Raw genomic sequence first — 19,045 nt, 5'->3', positions numbered from 1 at the left:
CATGTAGAAACAATATATACATTTTTCATATCTCTGTTTCTCTGTGCCTACATCCGTATCTCAGCAGCTCCCACACTACCTACGGTACCGTAGAAAGAGTTAAAAGAGGTTTGGGTCTTTGGGCTCTGACAGATCTGGCTGGAAGCATGGCAATGTCCCTTCCTACCTACGTACTAGGCGAATTGCTTAACTTTGAATCTCCATGTCCTCCTATATAAAATTAGTATAACGTTTCCCAACTCATCCTGTCCGTGAGAAACTCACATGTTTATTATTGAGCAATTGTGGTGTATTTTCTGTTTGAGGAAACTGAGGTGCAGGGAAATTAAGTGGTAATACCCATGGCAGCACAGCTAGTGAAAGGTAGAGCTGGGTTTCTGGTCCAGGCTTTCGGACTCAGAATCCGTTGTCTACACCACTGTTCTGCTGTTGGTAAAAGCCCCCCCCCCAAATCTACCTCATAGATGATACTTAATAAATGCTTATTTCGATCTTTATCTCCCAGGGCATTTGTAGCATTTGTGAGGCTAAAATGGGATAGTGCTTTTACCTTTTTAAAGTTCAAATATAAGCTATCCAATGTAAGGAATTAAAAAATTTCAGGGAGTACATTTTTAGAGTGGTTAGAATTTCAGTAACCATTTTTTCATGCTGAGTATATTAGTGAGATAAATGCAATGTAGAAAAAGGGAAAAAAAGGAAAAGAAAGAAAGAAAAAGATGAAACAGTAAATCAGGATCACCCTTAGTCCCTAGAGATAATGAAGTGATTGGAATTTTAGTGAAATGAGTGCATTTTTCATTTTGTTGATCTTTTGGTTGGCAGTCCAGTATTATGACAGGCAACAGCCTTGCCTTACAGGCCATGTGGAAAATTTATATCAGATCTTAAAATCAGTTAGTCATGATGTGTCTCAGGGTGAAAGTTATAATTTCTAAAAAATGTGAAGCCACAAGAAAGAAAGGAAAAATAATACTGAACAGAAGAGAATAAGGACAGGGTTTGTATTCTTATTTGGCTGCTTTTGGAGTAATAAAAAGTATACCTTTTCCTTAGGCATATTGCCTAGTTAACAACAATGTTTAGAAGACCAGAGTTTGGCTGGTGAGGTCTTTGAATGAAGGACTGGGAACATTCTTGAGTTCTTTCTGTTTGAGGAATCTCATGTATTTGCCGCTTTGAATCAGAACCATTAAAATGTTAATATCTAGTTATCCTGGCATTTGCCCAAACATATCTTTCCCATGCATATAATAAAAGTGAAAACTATACTTCTTTTCTATCATTTAAGACCTATAAGTGGAGAAGATTATAATAAAGCGAAGCAGTTAAAGAAATAGAATTACCATGAGCTTCTTTTGAGATGTTGACTTGTGTGTTCCTCTGGATGAGGTATCATGAAGCTTCTGGAAGACTGGGTTGTTCCCTAAAGAGAAGAAGCTGGCCTTTAGTGATCCCATTCTACTAGGCTTATAACTGGATATTGTCCAATGATCCTTTCTGGCTGGAGAGACATGATTTTAACAGACTGGTAACTAATCACTTTTATTCTCTGGTTTATTCACAGGAGTTTCAATATAGAAAACGGCAATGATGCAAGCCCCACTGCATTGCTTGTGTCTCCTTATACTGTATTTGGTAAGAGGATGTTCTTTCTTCATTTACTAGAATATTTTCTGACATTTTCTACCTCATACCAGGGAAACAATGATTATCATGACTTAAAAAAGGTCTATCAAAATTAAATTGTATACAAAGGACCCGTAGTTTGCCCAGTGAAATGGCTACAAGTCATATGTCTATCCTGCAACCAGGGAAGTACTTTTTCTCAGCTCTTAAAAGCCAGTACCACTTAATGGACAAGGTTTAAAACAAATCTGTCTATTCATATTTAGACCTTCATGTATAGCTCAGGAAATCTGGAAAGAAAAGTATACTGAAGCCTATATTGGTCTTTGTATACAGTATATATGTATATATAGTCTAGGTATATGTGTATATATTAGTTTATGTCCCTTAATCTTGACTTTTTTTTTTTACACTTTGACCGTGAAAAATTACCACCGAAATATTAAGAAAAGCATTTTCCCTATTTTCAACCCTGCTCTGCTCTGTGCTTTTCTTCCCATATATGGTTTGGAGTTTTCTGGTCAGAGTTGTCTTTAGCCATTTGTTAAGCCAACCCTCTCAATTGACAGGCTTCTACAAGTTGGAGCTGGATGGAACATGGAGAGACCCAGCCCTCGATCTTGGGTAGATAGTGGGGTGCCAATGTTGTTTTATTCATGAGGCTCATAAAAGATCATATACTGACCCAACAATCTGTTGTATTATGAAGCAAGATTATGGGGAAGCATTTGCTTCCTCCTTAGAAGGACGTTACTAGATTTTCACACCTCAGATCTTGGTTCCTTTTTCTGGGACCCCAAAATAACATCAAATTCTGAGTTCCTGAGAGCCCTCTAGAACCCTCACAGTCCCGAATATTTACAGAATGAAATAGAGCCAAACCTGTAAACCTAACCAGAGCCTTCTTCTTGGGGGAGGAGGGGAAGCTACAGTTCCAATTTTATGAGCAAGGTGCCTCTGCACAGACCCGGGGCTCAAAACTTGTCACCAGGACTGTGTAAGGACTAGGTCAAACATCTCCTCTTGACGTCTCTCCTCTTCTCATCCTTCAAATGCCCTTTGCCATCTCTATTATCACAGGATGGTAGTGCAGTCAGACCTGGGTACAAAACTGGCACTGCCCCTTCCTAGTGATCGGAGCTTGGGTGAGTTACTTAAGCCCTGAGCCTCAGTTTTTTGCCCTGTGGAATGGACCTCATAAGAGCACTTGCCTTTTTGGTAGTTGTGGCAATTAAATGAGATAATGCATTTATAGAGCCCTGGGATCAGTGACGGGCACAGTCTAAGCACTGGATAAATATTGCCTATTCTTATTATTGGCTGTTATTACTACTGCATATAACGGGCCCAGCCTGGAGCCCAATGTGGGACTTGAACTCACGACGCTGAGATTAAGACCTGAGCTGAAATCAAGAGTCAGACACTTAACTGACTGAGTCACCCAGGCACCCCTTACTATAGCATTTTAAATATTCAGTGTCTACACTCATATGGACTTTGACTTCCATGAGGAGGACTATCTTTTAGTCATGTCTGTAGCCTCAGCGCATAGCACCATGCTAGGAGTAGAGTAGAAATTAAATATATAATTGTGGACTTATATTAGGAGACAACAAGATTTAAGAGAAGATTCTGTCATGATAATTTGATATTAGTGGGCTTATCTTATCTGAGAATGGGACATGCATAATTTTTTTTCTGGATAAAAGGTGGGATATCATTTTTCCTTCTCTCTAATCTCAGCCCAGTGGGACTCCTACCTAGAGTAAGAAATAATGCCCAAACCCCTGCTGGCAGCAAGAGCCTTGTCCAGGAGATAGCCACGTGCACGGCTGCGTCTGGTTGCGGGGGCGGGTTGCTACCTGTGCGGTGCGATTGCAGGGGCATTAGGCTGGAGCCACTTCTCTCTCCCGCCTCCACCCACCCCTGCTTCCAGACCCTCTCCTGCGAAGACTGGAAGTTTAGTTGGAGCTTTCCTGCAGCATAAGGCTTTATTCAGCAGAGACAGCGATGTGAAGTGATTGCCAGTCATTTATCCCAGACTGCCAGTGGTTCTCCTGCTCTTTTCTGAGCACTGGTTCCCAGAGGGGGTGAGAAACATTGCATGAATGTATTGCAAGGGCCCTGAAGAGAAAGCGAGTGAGTGATCTGGGTTTGGGAAAGTGTGCTGAATAGGGAGGCAGAGAAATCAAGGAGAAGCCACCTACTCTAGAGTTTTGCCTGGGATTATACTTTTTCTAGAAGGAATAAGAGTTTGGCATAAATGCTATCTATCCCTGCAGAGAAGTCTTGCTGGAAAGTATGATGAGGACGGCTACCAGGCAGGCACATCTGGCAGCTGCATGTGTCCTTTGCTGGCCTGGAAGGCAGGGTAGCAGTGTGGCTCGGAATTGGGGCTTGGTGGTCCAACAGAGCTGGCTTCATCCCACATTCTCTGTCTCCGCTGTGGGACTTCTCTGGAGACACTTTCCTGATCTTGTTGAGGATCAGAAGAAATGATATGTGTGTGTGTGTGTGGGGGGTCTAGTCCCACAGCTGTTGCACAGGAAACATTAAAAAATGACAGTTCCCTTCCCTTCCCTTCCCTTCCTTTTACCTCTTTGTGCATGATGGTGGGCATTACCCCTCCAACTCCTGCATGGACCCTCTTTCCGTTTCACCAGTTCCCCCACACTGTCTTTCCCAGTTCTGGCGGTATGGCTTGATGACTCATGACATGCACATGCACTTTGAAATCTTTATAGCCTCAATAACCATGTTAATGACACAAAGGGAGATTTGCCGTCCTGTTATGAGAACCCAACTCTGAACCTTGCCACTGAGATAGACTGACTAATGGGGGTTTCTTCTGGATGCCATCACTGGTGTGAACTGCTGAAAGACTGGCCCCTGCTGACGTGAGCACAAAGTTGACGAAGGCAGTTTGCTGTTAAGTAGCGGCCTCACAGAAAGCACCACCCTTGTCTTGTACCGACCATGGCAGTGCCTGGACATCTACCTCCAGTTCTTGTGTCCCGTCCTCCAGAGAAGATGTGGAAAAGGAGTATAAGGGAGAAAGAGCGCCCACAGGAAGATAGTCCTTAAAAGGGATTGATGAGCTAGAAGTCTATAAAATTATTGTGTCAGTTAAGAGTGCTTTCAATATAGGCAACAGGAAGTTCAACTTTGGAGCAGCTTAGTAAGGAGAGGTTTCTTTTCCTCAGGTAACAAGTAGCCTGAAGTGGGCATCCCAAGGCAGGTTTTGCATTTCTGTGATGTGACCAGAGACTTGAACTTCTTTCTCTTTGCTCCCCCATTATTTGAGTTGGTTTGTCCCTTCATGGTTTCATGACAACCACCACAGCCATAGACATGAGGTCTATTGTCTGAGCAAGAACAACAGAGAAGGGGGTGGCAAATCCAGCCACATCTGTCTTTTTTCATTGGAAGAATAAAAGCTTGACCAGGACTCCCCCAGCAGATTTCACCTTTTGTTTCATGAGCCAAAACTGGGTCACTTGGCTGCCCTGATGGCTTCCCAAGGGAGAGAGGTGGGCGATGGCTGGGGGCAGCTAGTCCATGAGCCTGCTACAACTCTGAGGGTGAGGGGACCAGATTCCAAAGCCCTCTGTGTTTTCATTTGCCAGATAACTGGTATCAAGTTAATCGAGATTCAGTGAACCAAGGGGCATAGTGGAAGCTTTTCCCCCATACTCTTATCCCGATTATTATTCTTGGTATGTCCATCCCAAGAGTGTACTTGCTCTCCCTAAAGAAGTGGAAAACACCAAATTCTCTTCCCCCTAGTTCTTCTTACTTTCTTGGTTTTACCTCTCTAGCTCCCAAACCATATACTTCTCATATTATACTTCTGATCCTAACCTATCCCACCCCTGGTTTCTACACAAGTTGGAGACCTGAAGAATCACACAAGAAGGAGGGGACACCAGCTTTGGGTATGGATGCTAAGTCCCTCATTCTAGAGGGTGCCCTTTGTGGGTGGGCTGATGGCTGGCTGTCCCTGCGTGTGCCGCATGTTGTGCTCAGCTTCCTTTAGAGGCACAGTCATGGTGGAAGATGGAGGGATGGCAGGGGCTGCAGTAGGCTCCTCATCCTCCTGGGCTGGGGACAGTGGGAGTCACACCCTCCTGCACATCCTTGATGCTCCTGTTTTCCTGCCAGATTGTCCTGGCCATTTTTGCTCCCTCTGGTGGGTAGTGGGGCACAGTGGCTGAGAGCACCCATCGCAGCCATAGGTTCGAATCCTGCTTCCCGTCCCAACCTGGGCAAATTGCTTCACCTCTCAGCATCTTAGTCTCATTGCCTGTAAAACAGAGCTAACTGTCAGAATTTGTCCCCAAGTTGTTGTCAGGATTAACTGCTCAGGACTGAGCTCACCGCATACTGATTCCTCTTTTCCCTGTCGCAGCCATCACGTACTGCTATCCCAGCCTGGATTTGGGGGTCTGCAGAGGCTGCTTGCCTCTCAAGTTCAGGGGCTTTGGGCTTTAGAAACATCGTAGGGCTACTGCTTAAAGTAAACATTTTGTTCTTTTTTTTTTTCCTACGTGAGTATAGATTGCTAATCAAATGTTAAAACAGGAAGTGTTTCTTGAAGTCACAGTTCAAATTCAGATTCAGATTTGACTAAAATGTACCATGTAATGGTGTGCACAGTAAGCACTGGACTCAACATATCTACATATTTCTCTCCCTTATAAATTCAGTTGTCCTTGAAGTGACTAAACTGTGGGGTGCTGGCAATCTGCCAGAAATGTTCTTATAAACTAACCGGAGTAGAGGAGAGGTGTTTTAAGAAGGTGGTATAAAACTGTGTGGTATTTAGAAGGCAGAGTGGCACTGTGGGAAGATAGAAACTGGTTCAGTCAGACCCCCCTGTGTGTGCCCTGTCAGCCACTTGTGGAATTTACTCTGCGCAAGTAGCTTCACCTCTGTGAGCCTCACTTGTAACATGGGAGTGTTAATATTCTCCCCATACGGTGATTGCTGGAATGGTCAAATGAGAAAGACAGTGTAAGGCTCATGGCAAGCCATCTTGACATAGCAGAAGCTCAAGAATATCAAAAATCTCTTTCTACCTGTTTTGACTACATTTTGCATTGTTTTGAGCTAGTTTAGAATCTTGTGTTTCATATATCAGTCCTGGAAGCCTTAATAAAATCAGCAAGAGGCACGTATATATTCATAATGATGGGTATGCCAATTTTTCTCTTTGTCTTTCCTTTTTTAACAGACAATTGGATATAGCCAAGAGGGGAAGTTTAGTGGACCCCTGGAACCCAAGACATTTTCTATTTTTGAAGGCCAAGAAGCGAGTCAAGTCATATTCCAGGTAATGGCTCCTCTTGATCACTGTTATCTTGATTTTACAGGCTCTTGCAGTGGACTTTACTCCTTAATCTACTGTATAGAAGGAAATAAAATGGAGGCATGGCAGATCTCATTATCAAGAATGATTTCAGAAGCTAAGTTAAACAGAGAGATGGGTGCCTCGGTCTTGTGAGGGGTTGTGCATGACATTCTCATTCAGACTTCTTCAACTGTGTCTGGGGGGAGTGCTCCCTTCCCTGGGGTGGGGAGCTTGGTACCTCTAGGTTCTGCTTCTCCCCCAGGGTGGGAAGGGAACAAGCCTCTGGAGTGGAATGGCCACCTGACTGTCCGTCCAATGAGTATGCTGCTTGAAGCATTGGAAGATGCAGGTTCTTTGGAGTAGCACTGGAATGGTGTGCTTTTCCTTAGTACCTCCTCTGAACCCATCCCTGGGCCCTTGCCTATGGGTTGGCCATGCTGGGAGGTGGTCATCTTCTGTAGTTAGATAACTGAGAAAACCATCAGACTGAGGGGTGGCCTGTAGATGGGAATAAGAGACTCCAGCTATAAAGGACACTGAAAAAATCCTGGAAATATAATGGGGAGGGAGAAAAACATACTCCTGCATTTACCAGAAATCTTCTGGGGGAGCCCACTTGGCCTTGGAGTGGTTGAGGATGGTTTGATGAGCCTTTGGGGTGTGCCCATGACCCCCACCCCATGTACTGTGGGAGCAATGGAGGGTTGCTGAACACCTGCCCTGTGCTGCCAGAGGGAAAAGCATGTACCAGGGACGGGCAGTATCGAATAGGTTTTCTGTGAGCACAGGTCCACGTTCCAGTGAACAGAATCAGGACCACATAGAGGCAATCCCAAAGTTGCACACCTCACAGACCTAGAAACTGGCCGGATAGGATGATTTCAGTCTCTGAGGGTCCCATTCCTTGAGTTGCTTTACTTCTTTTTCTGTTCTTTTTCCATTAACCACCCTACAAAGCCTATCTCTTTTTGGCCAGTTGTCATGGCTGAACATTTCTTATTTATGGGTGAGTGTGTTGGAGTAGAGGAGTGGGAGATGAAGGGGATTTCCTTCCTAAGATCTCAGAATCTCTGTAGACCTAGGAGACTTTCGGTACCAACCACTTGTTTTACAGATAAGGAAACTGAGGCTTAAATAAGTTAATAGCAGAGCTGAGATTAGAAAACAGGTCTCGTGACTCCTAGTCAAGCAGACCATGCCTTCTCCATCTTTGTATGTGGAGAGGATGCAGCAAACTTAGTAGTAAGATGCACTTTGAACTCTTCATTACCGTGGTGGAAGGAGTTGTACAGATCCCTTCTTTTAGCACCGCTTGATGTATTCTTGCCTGGAGTTTGGGAGTCACAAAGCGAGCTCATTGCCCCATGAGACTGGTCCTTGGGTTGGTAAGAGATCTTAAAAAACAGAACAAAGAAAAAAAAAAAAAAGGATTAAATAGCCACAGACTTCTTTCATTGAGGATTTACAACTAGCTCAGTACCCTAGGGGTTTCCAGATCATAAGATAGTATGATACAAATTGTTTTCTTAATATCATTTTTAGATTGTTCTTTGCTTGCATGTAGAAATACAATTGATTTTTTATATTGATATTTTATTTAAGTTTTCCCCTTTCTAATGAGATTTAGCTTACACACCATAAAGTCTACCCTCAAAATGTACAAATCATGGATTTTTAATATATCACAAAGATGTGCAACTATCACCACTATCGAGTTCCAGAACATTTTCACGAGCCTCAAAGAAACCCTGTATCTATTAACAGTCCCCATTCTCTCTTCCCAGCCCCTGGTAAACACAAATCTACTTTCAGTATCTGTAGATTTGCCTATCTGGACATTTAATGTAAATAGAGTCATACATGTGGGCTTTTGTGTGTGGTTTCTTTTACTTAGCATGTTTTCAAAGTTCATCTGTATTGTAGCAGGTATTAATACTTTATTCCCTTTTTGTAGCTGAATAATATTCCATTGTATGGATATACACCACATTTTCAATAGCCATTTATCAACTGATGGACATTTATGGCTATGATGAATAATGCTATTATGGACAATCATGTACAACTTTTTGTGAGGACATATGTTTTCAACTCTTTTGGATATATACCTAGGAGTGGAATTGCTGGATCATAGTTAATTCAGTGCTTAACTTGTTGAAGAACCGTAAAACTGTTCTTCAAAGCAACTAAACTATTTTACATTCTTACCAGCATTGTATACGGGTTCCAATTTCTCTACATCCTTGCCAATGCTTGTTATTATCTGTGTTTTTTATTACAGCTATCCTCATGGGGGTGAAATGGTATTATTTTTTTCTTTGTGGTTTGGGTTTGCATTTCCCTAATGACTAATGATGTTGAGTATCTTCTCATGTGCTTATTGGCTATTTGTATATCTTCTTTGGAGAAATCTTTTGCCTATTTTTTAATTGGGTTGTTAGAGCTCTTTATATATTCTGCATACAAGCTCCTTATCAGATATATGATTTGCAAATATTTTCTCACATTCTATGGATTTTCGTCTCATTTTCTTGATAGTGCCATTTGAAGCACAAAGGCTTTTAATTTTGATGGGATGTTTTTCCATTTATTTAGATCTTCTTTAATTTTTTTCAACAATGTTTTATAGTTTTCGCTTTACAAATATTATATTTCTTCGGTTAAATTTATCCTGAAGTATGTTATTCTTTTCAATCGTGTTATAAATGAAATTGTTTTCTTAATATCATTTTTAGATTGTTCTTTGCTTGCATGTAGAAATACAATTGATTTTTTATATTGATATTTTATTCTGCAACCTTATTGGACTTGTTTATTAGCAGTAATAAATTTTTTAGATTCCTTAGGATTTTCCATATATAAAATCATGTCATCTGTGAATGGGATAGTTTTACTTCTTTCTTTCTAATCTGGTTGCTTTTTATTTCTTTTTCTTGCCTAGGACCTTGAATACAGTGGCAAGATTGGGAAATCTTTTCTTGTTTCTAATCTTTTTGGGGAAAGCTTTTATTCTTTCACCATTAATTATAAGGTTAGCTGTGGGTTTTTCTTAGAAGCCCTTTATCAGGTTGAGGAAATTACCTTCTTTTTTTTTTTTTTTATTATGTTCAGTTAGCCAGCATATAGTAGTACATCATAAGTTTTTGTTGTAGTGTTCAATGATTCATTAGTCGCATATAACACCTAGTGCTCATCCCACACGTGCCCTCCTTAATACCCATCACCCGGTTACCCCATTCCCCCACCCGCCTCCCTTCTGTAACCCTCATTTTGTTTCCCAGAATCCAGAGACTGTCATGGTTTGTCTCCCTCTTTGATTTCTTCCCATTCAGTTTTCCCTCCCTTCCCCTGTGGTCCTCTGCACTATTCTTTATGTTCCACATATGAGTGAAATCATATGATAATTATCTTTCTCTGATTGACTTATTTCACTTAGCATAATCCCCTCCAGTTCCATGCATGCCGATGCAGATGGTGGGTATTCATCCTTTCTGATGGCTGAGTAATATTTCATTATATATATGTATCGCATCTTTATCCATTCATCTGTTGAAGGGCATCTCGGCTCCTTCCAAAGTTTGGCTATTGTGGACATTGCTGCTATGAACATTGGGGTGCATGTGCCCCTTCTTTTCACTACATCTGTATTTTTGCACTACTAGGTATTTAACCCAAAGATACAGAGGAAATTACCTTTTATTCCTAGTTTGTTGAGTATTCTTTTTTAATCAAGAAAGAATGTTGGATTTTGTCAAATGACTTCCTGCCTCTATTGAGATATTCATTTGGTTTTGTCCTTTATTCTATCAACATAGGGTATTAAATTAATTGATTTTCGTATATTGAACCAGCCTCATATTCTGGTATAAATTCTACGTGGTCATGGCATATAATTGTTTTTATATGTGGCTAGATTAAGTTTGCTAGTATTTTGTTGAAGATTTTTGCATCTATATTCATAAGAAATAGTGGTCTGCAGTTTTATTGGGTTGTCTCTTCTGATTTGCATGTCAGGATGATACTATCCTGCTAGAATGAATTGGGAAGTATTCCCTACTCTACTTTTTGGTAGCATCTGTGAAGATTTGGTGTTATTTTTTCTTTATGTGTTAAGTAGAATTTACCAGTAAAGCCAACTGGTACTGAGCTTTCCTTTGTGTAAGTTTTTAATTACTAATTCAATCTCTTTACTTGTTATAGTTTTATTCAGATTTCCTATTTGTTTTTTAGTTAGTTTTGACAGTTTCCGCCTGTGTAAGAATTCATCCATTTCACTGAGGTTGTCTAATTCATGGGGGAAATAATTACTTATCATATTCTCATTAACCCTTTTTATCTCTGTAAGGTTGGTAGCAATGTTCCCTTTTACATTCCTGATTTCAGTTATTTCAATCTTGTTTTTTTCTTATTTTTAATTATTGTTAAAGATTTATTAATTTATTTTATATAGAGAAAGTGAGCGCAAGCAGGGGGATAGGCAGAGGGAGAGGGAGAGTGAAACAGACTCCTCGCTGAGTGCAGAGCCTGATGCAGGGTTCAATCTCGGGACTGAGATCATGACCTGAGCTGAAATCAAGAGCTGGATGCTTAGCCAACTGAGCCACCCAGGCACCCCTATATTGGAGATTTTCAATGCCCCCTAGGGTCATCTTACTTCCCAGAGGAACTTTTTAAGTATTTTGGTCAGCTTCTTGTTTGCATCAACTGTTATCACTGCCTCAGGTAGCTGCAATGTTAAACAATTGCTGATGATTATTTTTGACAAATTCCCCAAGAGAAAAACCATTTGCAGTGAGTGAACTCTGAGGTCAGATAAAGCCAAGCCTTTTGAGTAGGTGTTTCCAGGGAACTCCAGATAGGTCAGATAATAGCAGTTGTCTGGGAATGGGGATTTTGGGAAACTCCAAACCCTTTCTGCCCCCTCCATAGTACTGAGGCTGTGAGGCTGTTGGATTTCAAGGTTAATGCATATCTTGAGAAAAGACAATGGAATTAGGGCAAGTCAAAGTAATAACAAAACTTGGTTCTTATTGATAGTAATTTTCTTAATTAAACACTTCTTGGATCTTGCAAGCATTTGGTTAATTTCCAAGGTTCTGAAAAAGTTGATATTTATTTATAATTTTTTTTCCAGTTTCTCATTGCTTTTATGGAGGAAAAGTTTTTTTTTCAGATCCTTATTCCATCTTTCCAATTGATATCCTTAAAACACAAAATAGTAACACTTTTCTTTATTATATAAACAACATAATATCAACAAGCAAACACAAAAAAGTATTCACTCACAGTTCTACCCACTTAGCACATTAACTAGTTTTTTCCCATATCTTGCCCACTGACATGAATGCTTTTGGTACTGTTACAATCATAGTTTAGATTTACTCTTATAGTCTCCTTTTGTTACTTTCCGTAATATCATTTTTTCTTATGCTGCTTCATAATTTGTAGAATGAACATTTTAATGATTAATGTTTTATCAACTTTATGTGCTGTAATAATATTATAACCTTAATTTTTGTTCATTAGGAGTTTTCAACTTTCCAGCATTGTAAATAAGGCTACTTATACTACACGCATGTAGTTTATTGTTGGAGAAATATTTCCTTAGGATAAATTCTGTTAAGTGATGTTTGCTATCAAAGACTACATTCTATGCCTCAGGTGATTTCCAAAGGGAAATTTGTGCTAATTTACACTTCTATCAATAATATATGTGTTTCTTTATGTCCTGTACAACATTGGCTGTTATTGATTTTTAATGTTAATAAAAATTATAAATGTGTATTAAAATTATTAATGAGGTTGAACAAACTTTTATGTCTGCTTTATTTTATGTGAATTTTCTATTCTTGTGGTCTTAAAAGTGCTATAACTCTTCCATGAATAATTATTGATATTTTCTTCACTTCTGAAAACATAATTAAGAGATTGTCATATAGAATTTTATCAAGTTAAAGCCAATTCGAAATTGTTTTCCTTAATATTAAAATGTCTCTTGACCTTTGTCACAATGGTTAGAAGTACCAGATGACATCTTTTTTTATCCTAGCAATAAAGTTATTTCTTTTAATGTTTCTTAGAAGCTAGCAATGTTAAAGCTCTCAGATATTCTCAGAAAAAAATCTCATCTAACTCCAGCTACAATTTAAAGCATCAATTGGCTTTTGTCAATGTATTAAATTATATCATACATTGTTTCTTGAAGGAAATGTATTTTAAAGGTTAAATAGTTAATGTTCAAGCAAACTTTCAGAATGTATCACTTTATTTTTTTTTTAAGATTTTATTTATTTATTTGAGAGACACAGAGAGAGAGAGAGAGAAAGAGAGAGAAAGAAAGAGAGAGAGAGAAAGAGGATGGGGGGCAGCAGGGCAGAGGGAGAGGGAGAAGCAGACTCCCCGCTGAGCAGGGAGCCTGATGTGGGGCTCAATCCCAGGACCCTGAGATCATGACCCGAGCAGAAGGCAGACGCTTAACTGACTGAGCCACCCAGGCGCCCCTAGAATGTATCACTTAATTTTATTTATTTATTTATTTTTAAAAGATTTTATTTATTTATTTGACAGAGAGAGAGACACAGTGAGAGAGGGAACACAAGCAGGGGGAATGAGAGAGGGAGAAGCAGGCTTCCCATGGAGCAGGGAGCCCGATGTGGGGCTCGATCCCAGTACCCTGGGATCATGACCTGAGCCGAAGGCAGACGCTTAACGAATGAACCACCCAGGCCCCCTAGAATGTATAACTTTAAAAGCTCAGATCTTATTTAGTGATTATACAAATGAAAATGTTACCTGAAATTGGTGACTTTCTACAACATTGTGTTTCCTTACAACCTAATCTGATTTTTGCCTTTTCCCAGTTTAAGGCCAGTCCTCCTGCTGTGACTTTCAAACTAACTGGAGAGACAGATGGCATATTTCAGATACAACCAGATGGACTTCTATATCATAACAGAGCCTTGGATAGAGAAACAAGAGCTGTTCACAAACTCCAGGTGACTTGAGAAGAGTCAAAGGAACCTAACTCCAACCTCTCTGAGCATCCTTTAGCTTTGTCCTGGAAGTATCACTCGCACCTTCATCTCTTCCGTAGAATCCTGTTACAGCTCTCTTGACATTAATGGCATGCTTTGCAAATGTCATTTGTCCATTTTTTACCAACTACAAAGGGATACCCCTTTGGGTATGGCAAAGATACCCTCTTCCTCAGGCCTTTTAACCAGAGTAACTCAACTTGAATTGCCAAAGCCCTCAGATGGCATTACTTGTTCAAGTCTGGCCATGCTCAAACACCTGGATCAAAACAAGCCAGTGCTTCTCTGATATTTCAGTGGTATCTGCCTGTGGCTATTGTGTGGGCTTTGGACCCACAGAGAAGGCAGCATCAGGGCGGGGATGGAACTCCTGTGGGCCTTGCAAGAAGCAGAAGTAACCAATGTTCAGAGGCTCTGACTAAAGAGACCCTTCTCCCTCTTTGTCCTCCTTAGTTTTTTTATGGTTGGCATCTGAATACATAGGAATGGTAGAGAGCTAATTGTAGAAAAAAGGGCAAGCAAAACTTCCCATCTGGTAACTTCTATTGGCTTTGCAGGTTGACTACTAAAATGCTCTGTCAGAGCACACGGCACCTCCATAGCCTTAAGGGTCAAAATGTTCTTATTTCACTGACTTTTATTTAGAAAAGAAGCATGTCCAGTGTCCAGCATACCTTACTGCTGGGAGAACACAGACGTGATTAGCAGAGTTTAACTGATTGGGTCCCTATTTTAGTAGCTCACAGTATGGGGCTTTTATGGGTGTCTTTCTCCCCTACAGTCACCAGGTTATTGGGTCTTTGAGCTCTAATTTCCTTCAACTGACTTTTGGGTGTGTGATATGAAGATCAGACTCATCAAGGTGGTTTCCTTTTCCTTTCTTCATCAGCTCTCAGCCCTGGATGCTCAAGGAGCTATAGTGGAGGGCCCAGTTCCCATCACCATAGAAGTGAAGGACATCAATGACAATCGACCCACATTTCTCCAGAGAAAGTATGAAGGCTCAGTAAGACAGAATTCTCGTCCAGGTAAAAGGCAGGAGTCCGGAGATATTTATGGAAAGGTGAAGAATATCAGGCAGAAGGGGCAGATTTGTGTGGCTAACAGCTGCAGCATCACTCATTAAGCACTTCCTGTCATACTTTAATTTCACAGCAGTCCTCTAGGAGTTATTTTATTATCCTCATTGCTCTAAGACATGGCTTCTCAGCTTTGGCACTATTGACATCTTGGGACCGATAATTCTCTTTTTGTCAGGGGCTCTTCCGTGCATTGTAGGGTGTTTAGCAGGATCCCTGACATCTATCTACTCACCAGATGCCAGTAGCAACCCCTCCTCCCAAGCTGTGACAACAAAGATGCCTTCAGGCATTGCCAAATGTCACGTGGGGGGCGAAATCACCCCAGTTGAGAACTATGATTCTAGAATGAGCTTTAGAACACCTTAGAGCTCTAGGACACTCAAGAATACTCTGGAGAGGTGAACTCATTCTCCTAAATTCTTTCAGAAATCTTCATGCTCATGGTCACTGTTGGCTCCCAGTTCCTTTTCTTCTCTTACTTGCAACTCCTACTTACAGCTCATCCCTTCACTTTGCTTCTACCCTTCATTTCCATAAAAGCCCCTCATCAAGGCATAGGTGTGTGGCTCTATTGAAGATCTGGGGATATGAGGGAGCATTATGTCATAATATGAATATGAAGAAAATAAATGTGAATATTAGACTTCTGAGTTCTCAGAAAAACTCTTGGCCATTTCTGCCAACTCACTGTCAAATTTCCCTCTATGTTACTTAATCTTCTTTATCTCTCTCTTCAATGCCCACTTCCAATAACTCGGGGAGAATATTCCTTCCACTTTATTACATGGAACATCTCTATCCCTGAGCTTACAACGAAAGACTCACTTATGAATTCTGCTAAATAAGAATCTTCCAAGTCTTACTCTTTCTCTCTTTACTAATAGGCTCTTCTAGATCAGTGGTTCCCAAACTTTTTGGTCTCCTGTGTTTTTTTAAAAATTATTAGTAACTCCAAAGAACTTTTTTTTTTAAACATATGGGTTCTATCCAGTGATGTGTGGGTAAATGTTTAATAGCTGTCTCTCTGAGGGGAAAAGCCCTGATGTGTAGCATTTTCCAATTTCTGTGGTATAAATACTGCCACCGTGGCTTATTTTAAGCTACCAATGGTGTTAATAATTGGCTCACAAAGTTTCTGGAAATTCAACCATTGGCTCTCATGAGCTGGCTCCAGTACTTCACTGATTATATCTACCAATATTTACTTTATTAGAATTTTAAAAATTTAATTCATGGGAAGTAATAATCAACATATTTTAGTGAAAAATAACTATTTTCAAAGACAAAAGGAATTATTAGGAGTGGCTTTGTTTTATTCTTTGCACATCTCTTAGTGACTGGAGTAGTTCACTGAAAACAATTGGATTCTTGTCTTTTTCTGCATCCATTCTGTTGCTATATGCTGTTTTGGTTGAAGCATATGAAGCAAAACTGGCCTCACACAGATATGCAGTTGGAAAAGGGAGGAGTATTGTAATAGCATTTTCAGATAACTGTGGATATTCTTTGATACTATACCAGAACTCAACAAGTGGTGGTTTCTTAAAGGCTGATGGCAATGTGAAATCTAAAACTATATCAATGTCTTTTTTTTTGATACTCCTTTATGCTAAAATCCATTGAATTATCTTGTGCTTCAGTGGATCTTTTACACATGCATGCGTTTTTTACTCCATCAAACCTAAAAATAATCTCAAAGACCCCTACAAATCCTTGGACCATACTTTGAGAAACCCCATGTTAGTGGAAGGAAGTAGAATAAAGATTCATTTCCCCATTAGTATAAATTCCCCCATTCCCCTAAGAATTTTATCTTAGAAGATAAAAGTGGCTATGGTTGGTTTGGATTTCAATTAACATCTTTTTTTCCCCTCTGGGGATATTTTGTTAAACAGGAAAGCCCTTCATGTATGTCAATGCTACAGACCTGGATGATCCCACCACTCCCAATGGTCAGCTTATTTATGAAATTGTCATTCAGCTTCCCAAGATCAACAACATCATGTACTTTCAGATCAACAACAAAACGGGGGCGATTTCACTTACCCTAGAAGGTAAGTCAAGTGATGCCCTCGTGAGACTGTCTGAGTCAGAAAAAGGGACCTAGATCTGTGTTACCTTTGGAGCTGTTTCTTTTTCTCTCCTACTTCCCATAGGATCTCGGGCACTGGATCCCAGTAAGAATTCTAACTACAATCTGGTGGTCTCAGTAAAGGACATGGGAGGCCAGAATGAGAATTCTTTCAGTGACAGCACATCTGTGGATATTATGGTGAAGGAGAATATTTGGAAAGCACCAAAACCTGTGGAGATCGTAGAAAACTCAACTGATCCTCACCCCATCAAAATCACTCAGGTAGTGCCCAAGGAGTGTCTTGAGACTAGTAGATAAATGGCCTCACTTTGTGGAGGCCCACTCTCATGATCTTCACTGATACATTTATTTGGTACATTTGTTCATAGCATAACTATAAAACAAACTAAGTAGATAAAGTCTCTGGCCCCTAGTCTCTGGAGTTTATTAGTTTATTATCATGGGTAAACGCTGGACTTTACCAGCTTGGATTCAGATACACACACACACACACACACACACACAAGCTTTAAAAGAGAACTTCGCTCACCCTCAGCTTCCAAGTAGATACCACTAATGTCTGTTTACTGTCAGTAGTATGGGATTTGGCTGCACTGGAGTGGGTTGTATATGGTGCACAAATCATGTGTATATACGTGATTTGAATAGGAACTGTAAATATTTTTGAAAGGCTTCTTCTTATTCTTGTGAGAAAGTCTTTATCCAGTAGACTCATCCCATCATAGCCTGAGGGACAGATATTGGACTGGCTAAGAGTAGGAGTCAAGTAGGCAACCTGTACCCTTGGAGACCAACCTCCTGCAGCTCCATCTCCTATATGTGCCTCTCCTCTTCATTCACATGTCCCCCTCTTCCCCTCCCCATGGCTGGAGCTCTTACCCTGGGTCCCCTCCTACCTTAGATCCTGGAAATCTGCTCTTGTCTCCACCCAGATCTTGTCTTTTCTGGAATATCAGGAGCTCCTTGACATGAAAGCTGTGGATTAATGAAAGAGCACTGGATTTAGAAGCAGATAACCAAAACCTTGTGCCCGCTCCATTATTTTAATGATCGATCATGAATAAGCTGTTTAACTCTTCTGAGCCCCAACTTCTCATCAATAAAATGGGGATAACAACACCTCTCTGGTTGTTGTGGAGATTAACTCAGAGGTAGTATCTGTGAAAGGGGATAAAAGGTATTAATGTTATGAGTCTCAGTTTGTAGTTCCCCTAAGGTTTTCTGCACAGGTGTTGTTAAGGGGCACTGGAATGGCCCATCCCATCATATCTATTGTCTATCTTAAAAGGATATTTAATTGTTGAAATGTTGAATTAATGAACCTCACCTTCAGGGTGAAAAAAGGAATGAAAGCAAGAGGTAGTTTGCTTTACCAGCTAAGAAAATGTGTCAGGACTCACAGCCATGAGAATTTCAGACTTAGGTCTTTACTAAAGTCTTATTTATTATTTAGGTTATCTCCATAAGGACTTACAAATGCCAAAAAGAACAAACATACTTATTTGCTCTCAAGGTTGTTGAAGTAGAGAAATTCTAGAGTGCTACACATCATACATGATACCCAGGCCTGGGGGAAAGTGCTTTGGGTGTCTTGAAACCCAAGAAGAAGAATCGAGGGGGACAGCTCAAGAGAAAAGAAGTCAGACTGAATTTTTAGGACACAGGAGTGCTCCCTGAGAACCAAGAACACCGTCTTTGGCTTGGACAAGAGGGTGGTGCTTAAATAACTAACAAGGGATGAGGGAGGCTCCTTGATACCCTTCCCGAGCTGGTCTAAGAGAATAGTTCAGTCTGGAAATTTCAGATAGCCATAGGAGCTTGGGCAAGTCACTTAAACATTGTGCCGTAGTTTCCT

General features: G+C 40.4%; 1 protein-coding gene across 1 annotated transcript in view; it reads left to right on the top strand.

Moving 5' to 3' along the window:
* Positions 1 to 1,570: 1,570 nt before the first annotated feature.
* CDH17 (cadherin 17) overlaps positions 1,571 to 19,045 on the top strand; it is a 53,333-nt gene continuing 35,858 nt past the window's right edge. The window contains exons 1-6 of the mRNA XM_021688459.1: positions 1,571 to 1,638; positions 6,863 to 6,961; positions 13,840 to 13,974; positions 14,903 to 15,041; positions 16,991 to 17,149; positions 17,252 to 17,451. Coding sequence (XP_021544134.1) covers positions 1,591 to 1,638; positions 6,863 to 6,961; positions 13,840 to 13,974; positions 14,903 to 15,041; positions 16,991 to 17,149; positions 17,252 to 17,451 — 780 coding nt within the window. The 5' untranslated portion in view covers positions 1,571 to 1,590. The remainder of the gene's footprint in view (positions 1,639 to 6,862; positions 6,962 to 13,839; positions 13,975 to 14,902; positions 15,042 to 16,990; positions 17,150 to 17,251; positions 17,452 to 19,045) is intronic.

This window comes from Neomonachus schauinslandi, chromosome 4, assembly GCF_002201575.2.
Source record: "Neomonachus schauinslandi chromosome 4, ASM220157v2, whole genome shotgun sequence".
In the NCBI taxonomy this organism is placed as follows: Eukaryota; Metazoa; Chordata; class Mammalia; order Carnivora; family Phocidae; genus Neomonachus; species Neomonachus schauinslandi.
This window is presented reverse-complemented; position numbering and strand designations above follow the sequence as displayed.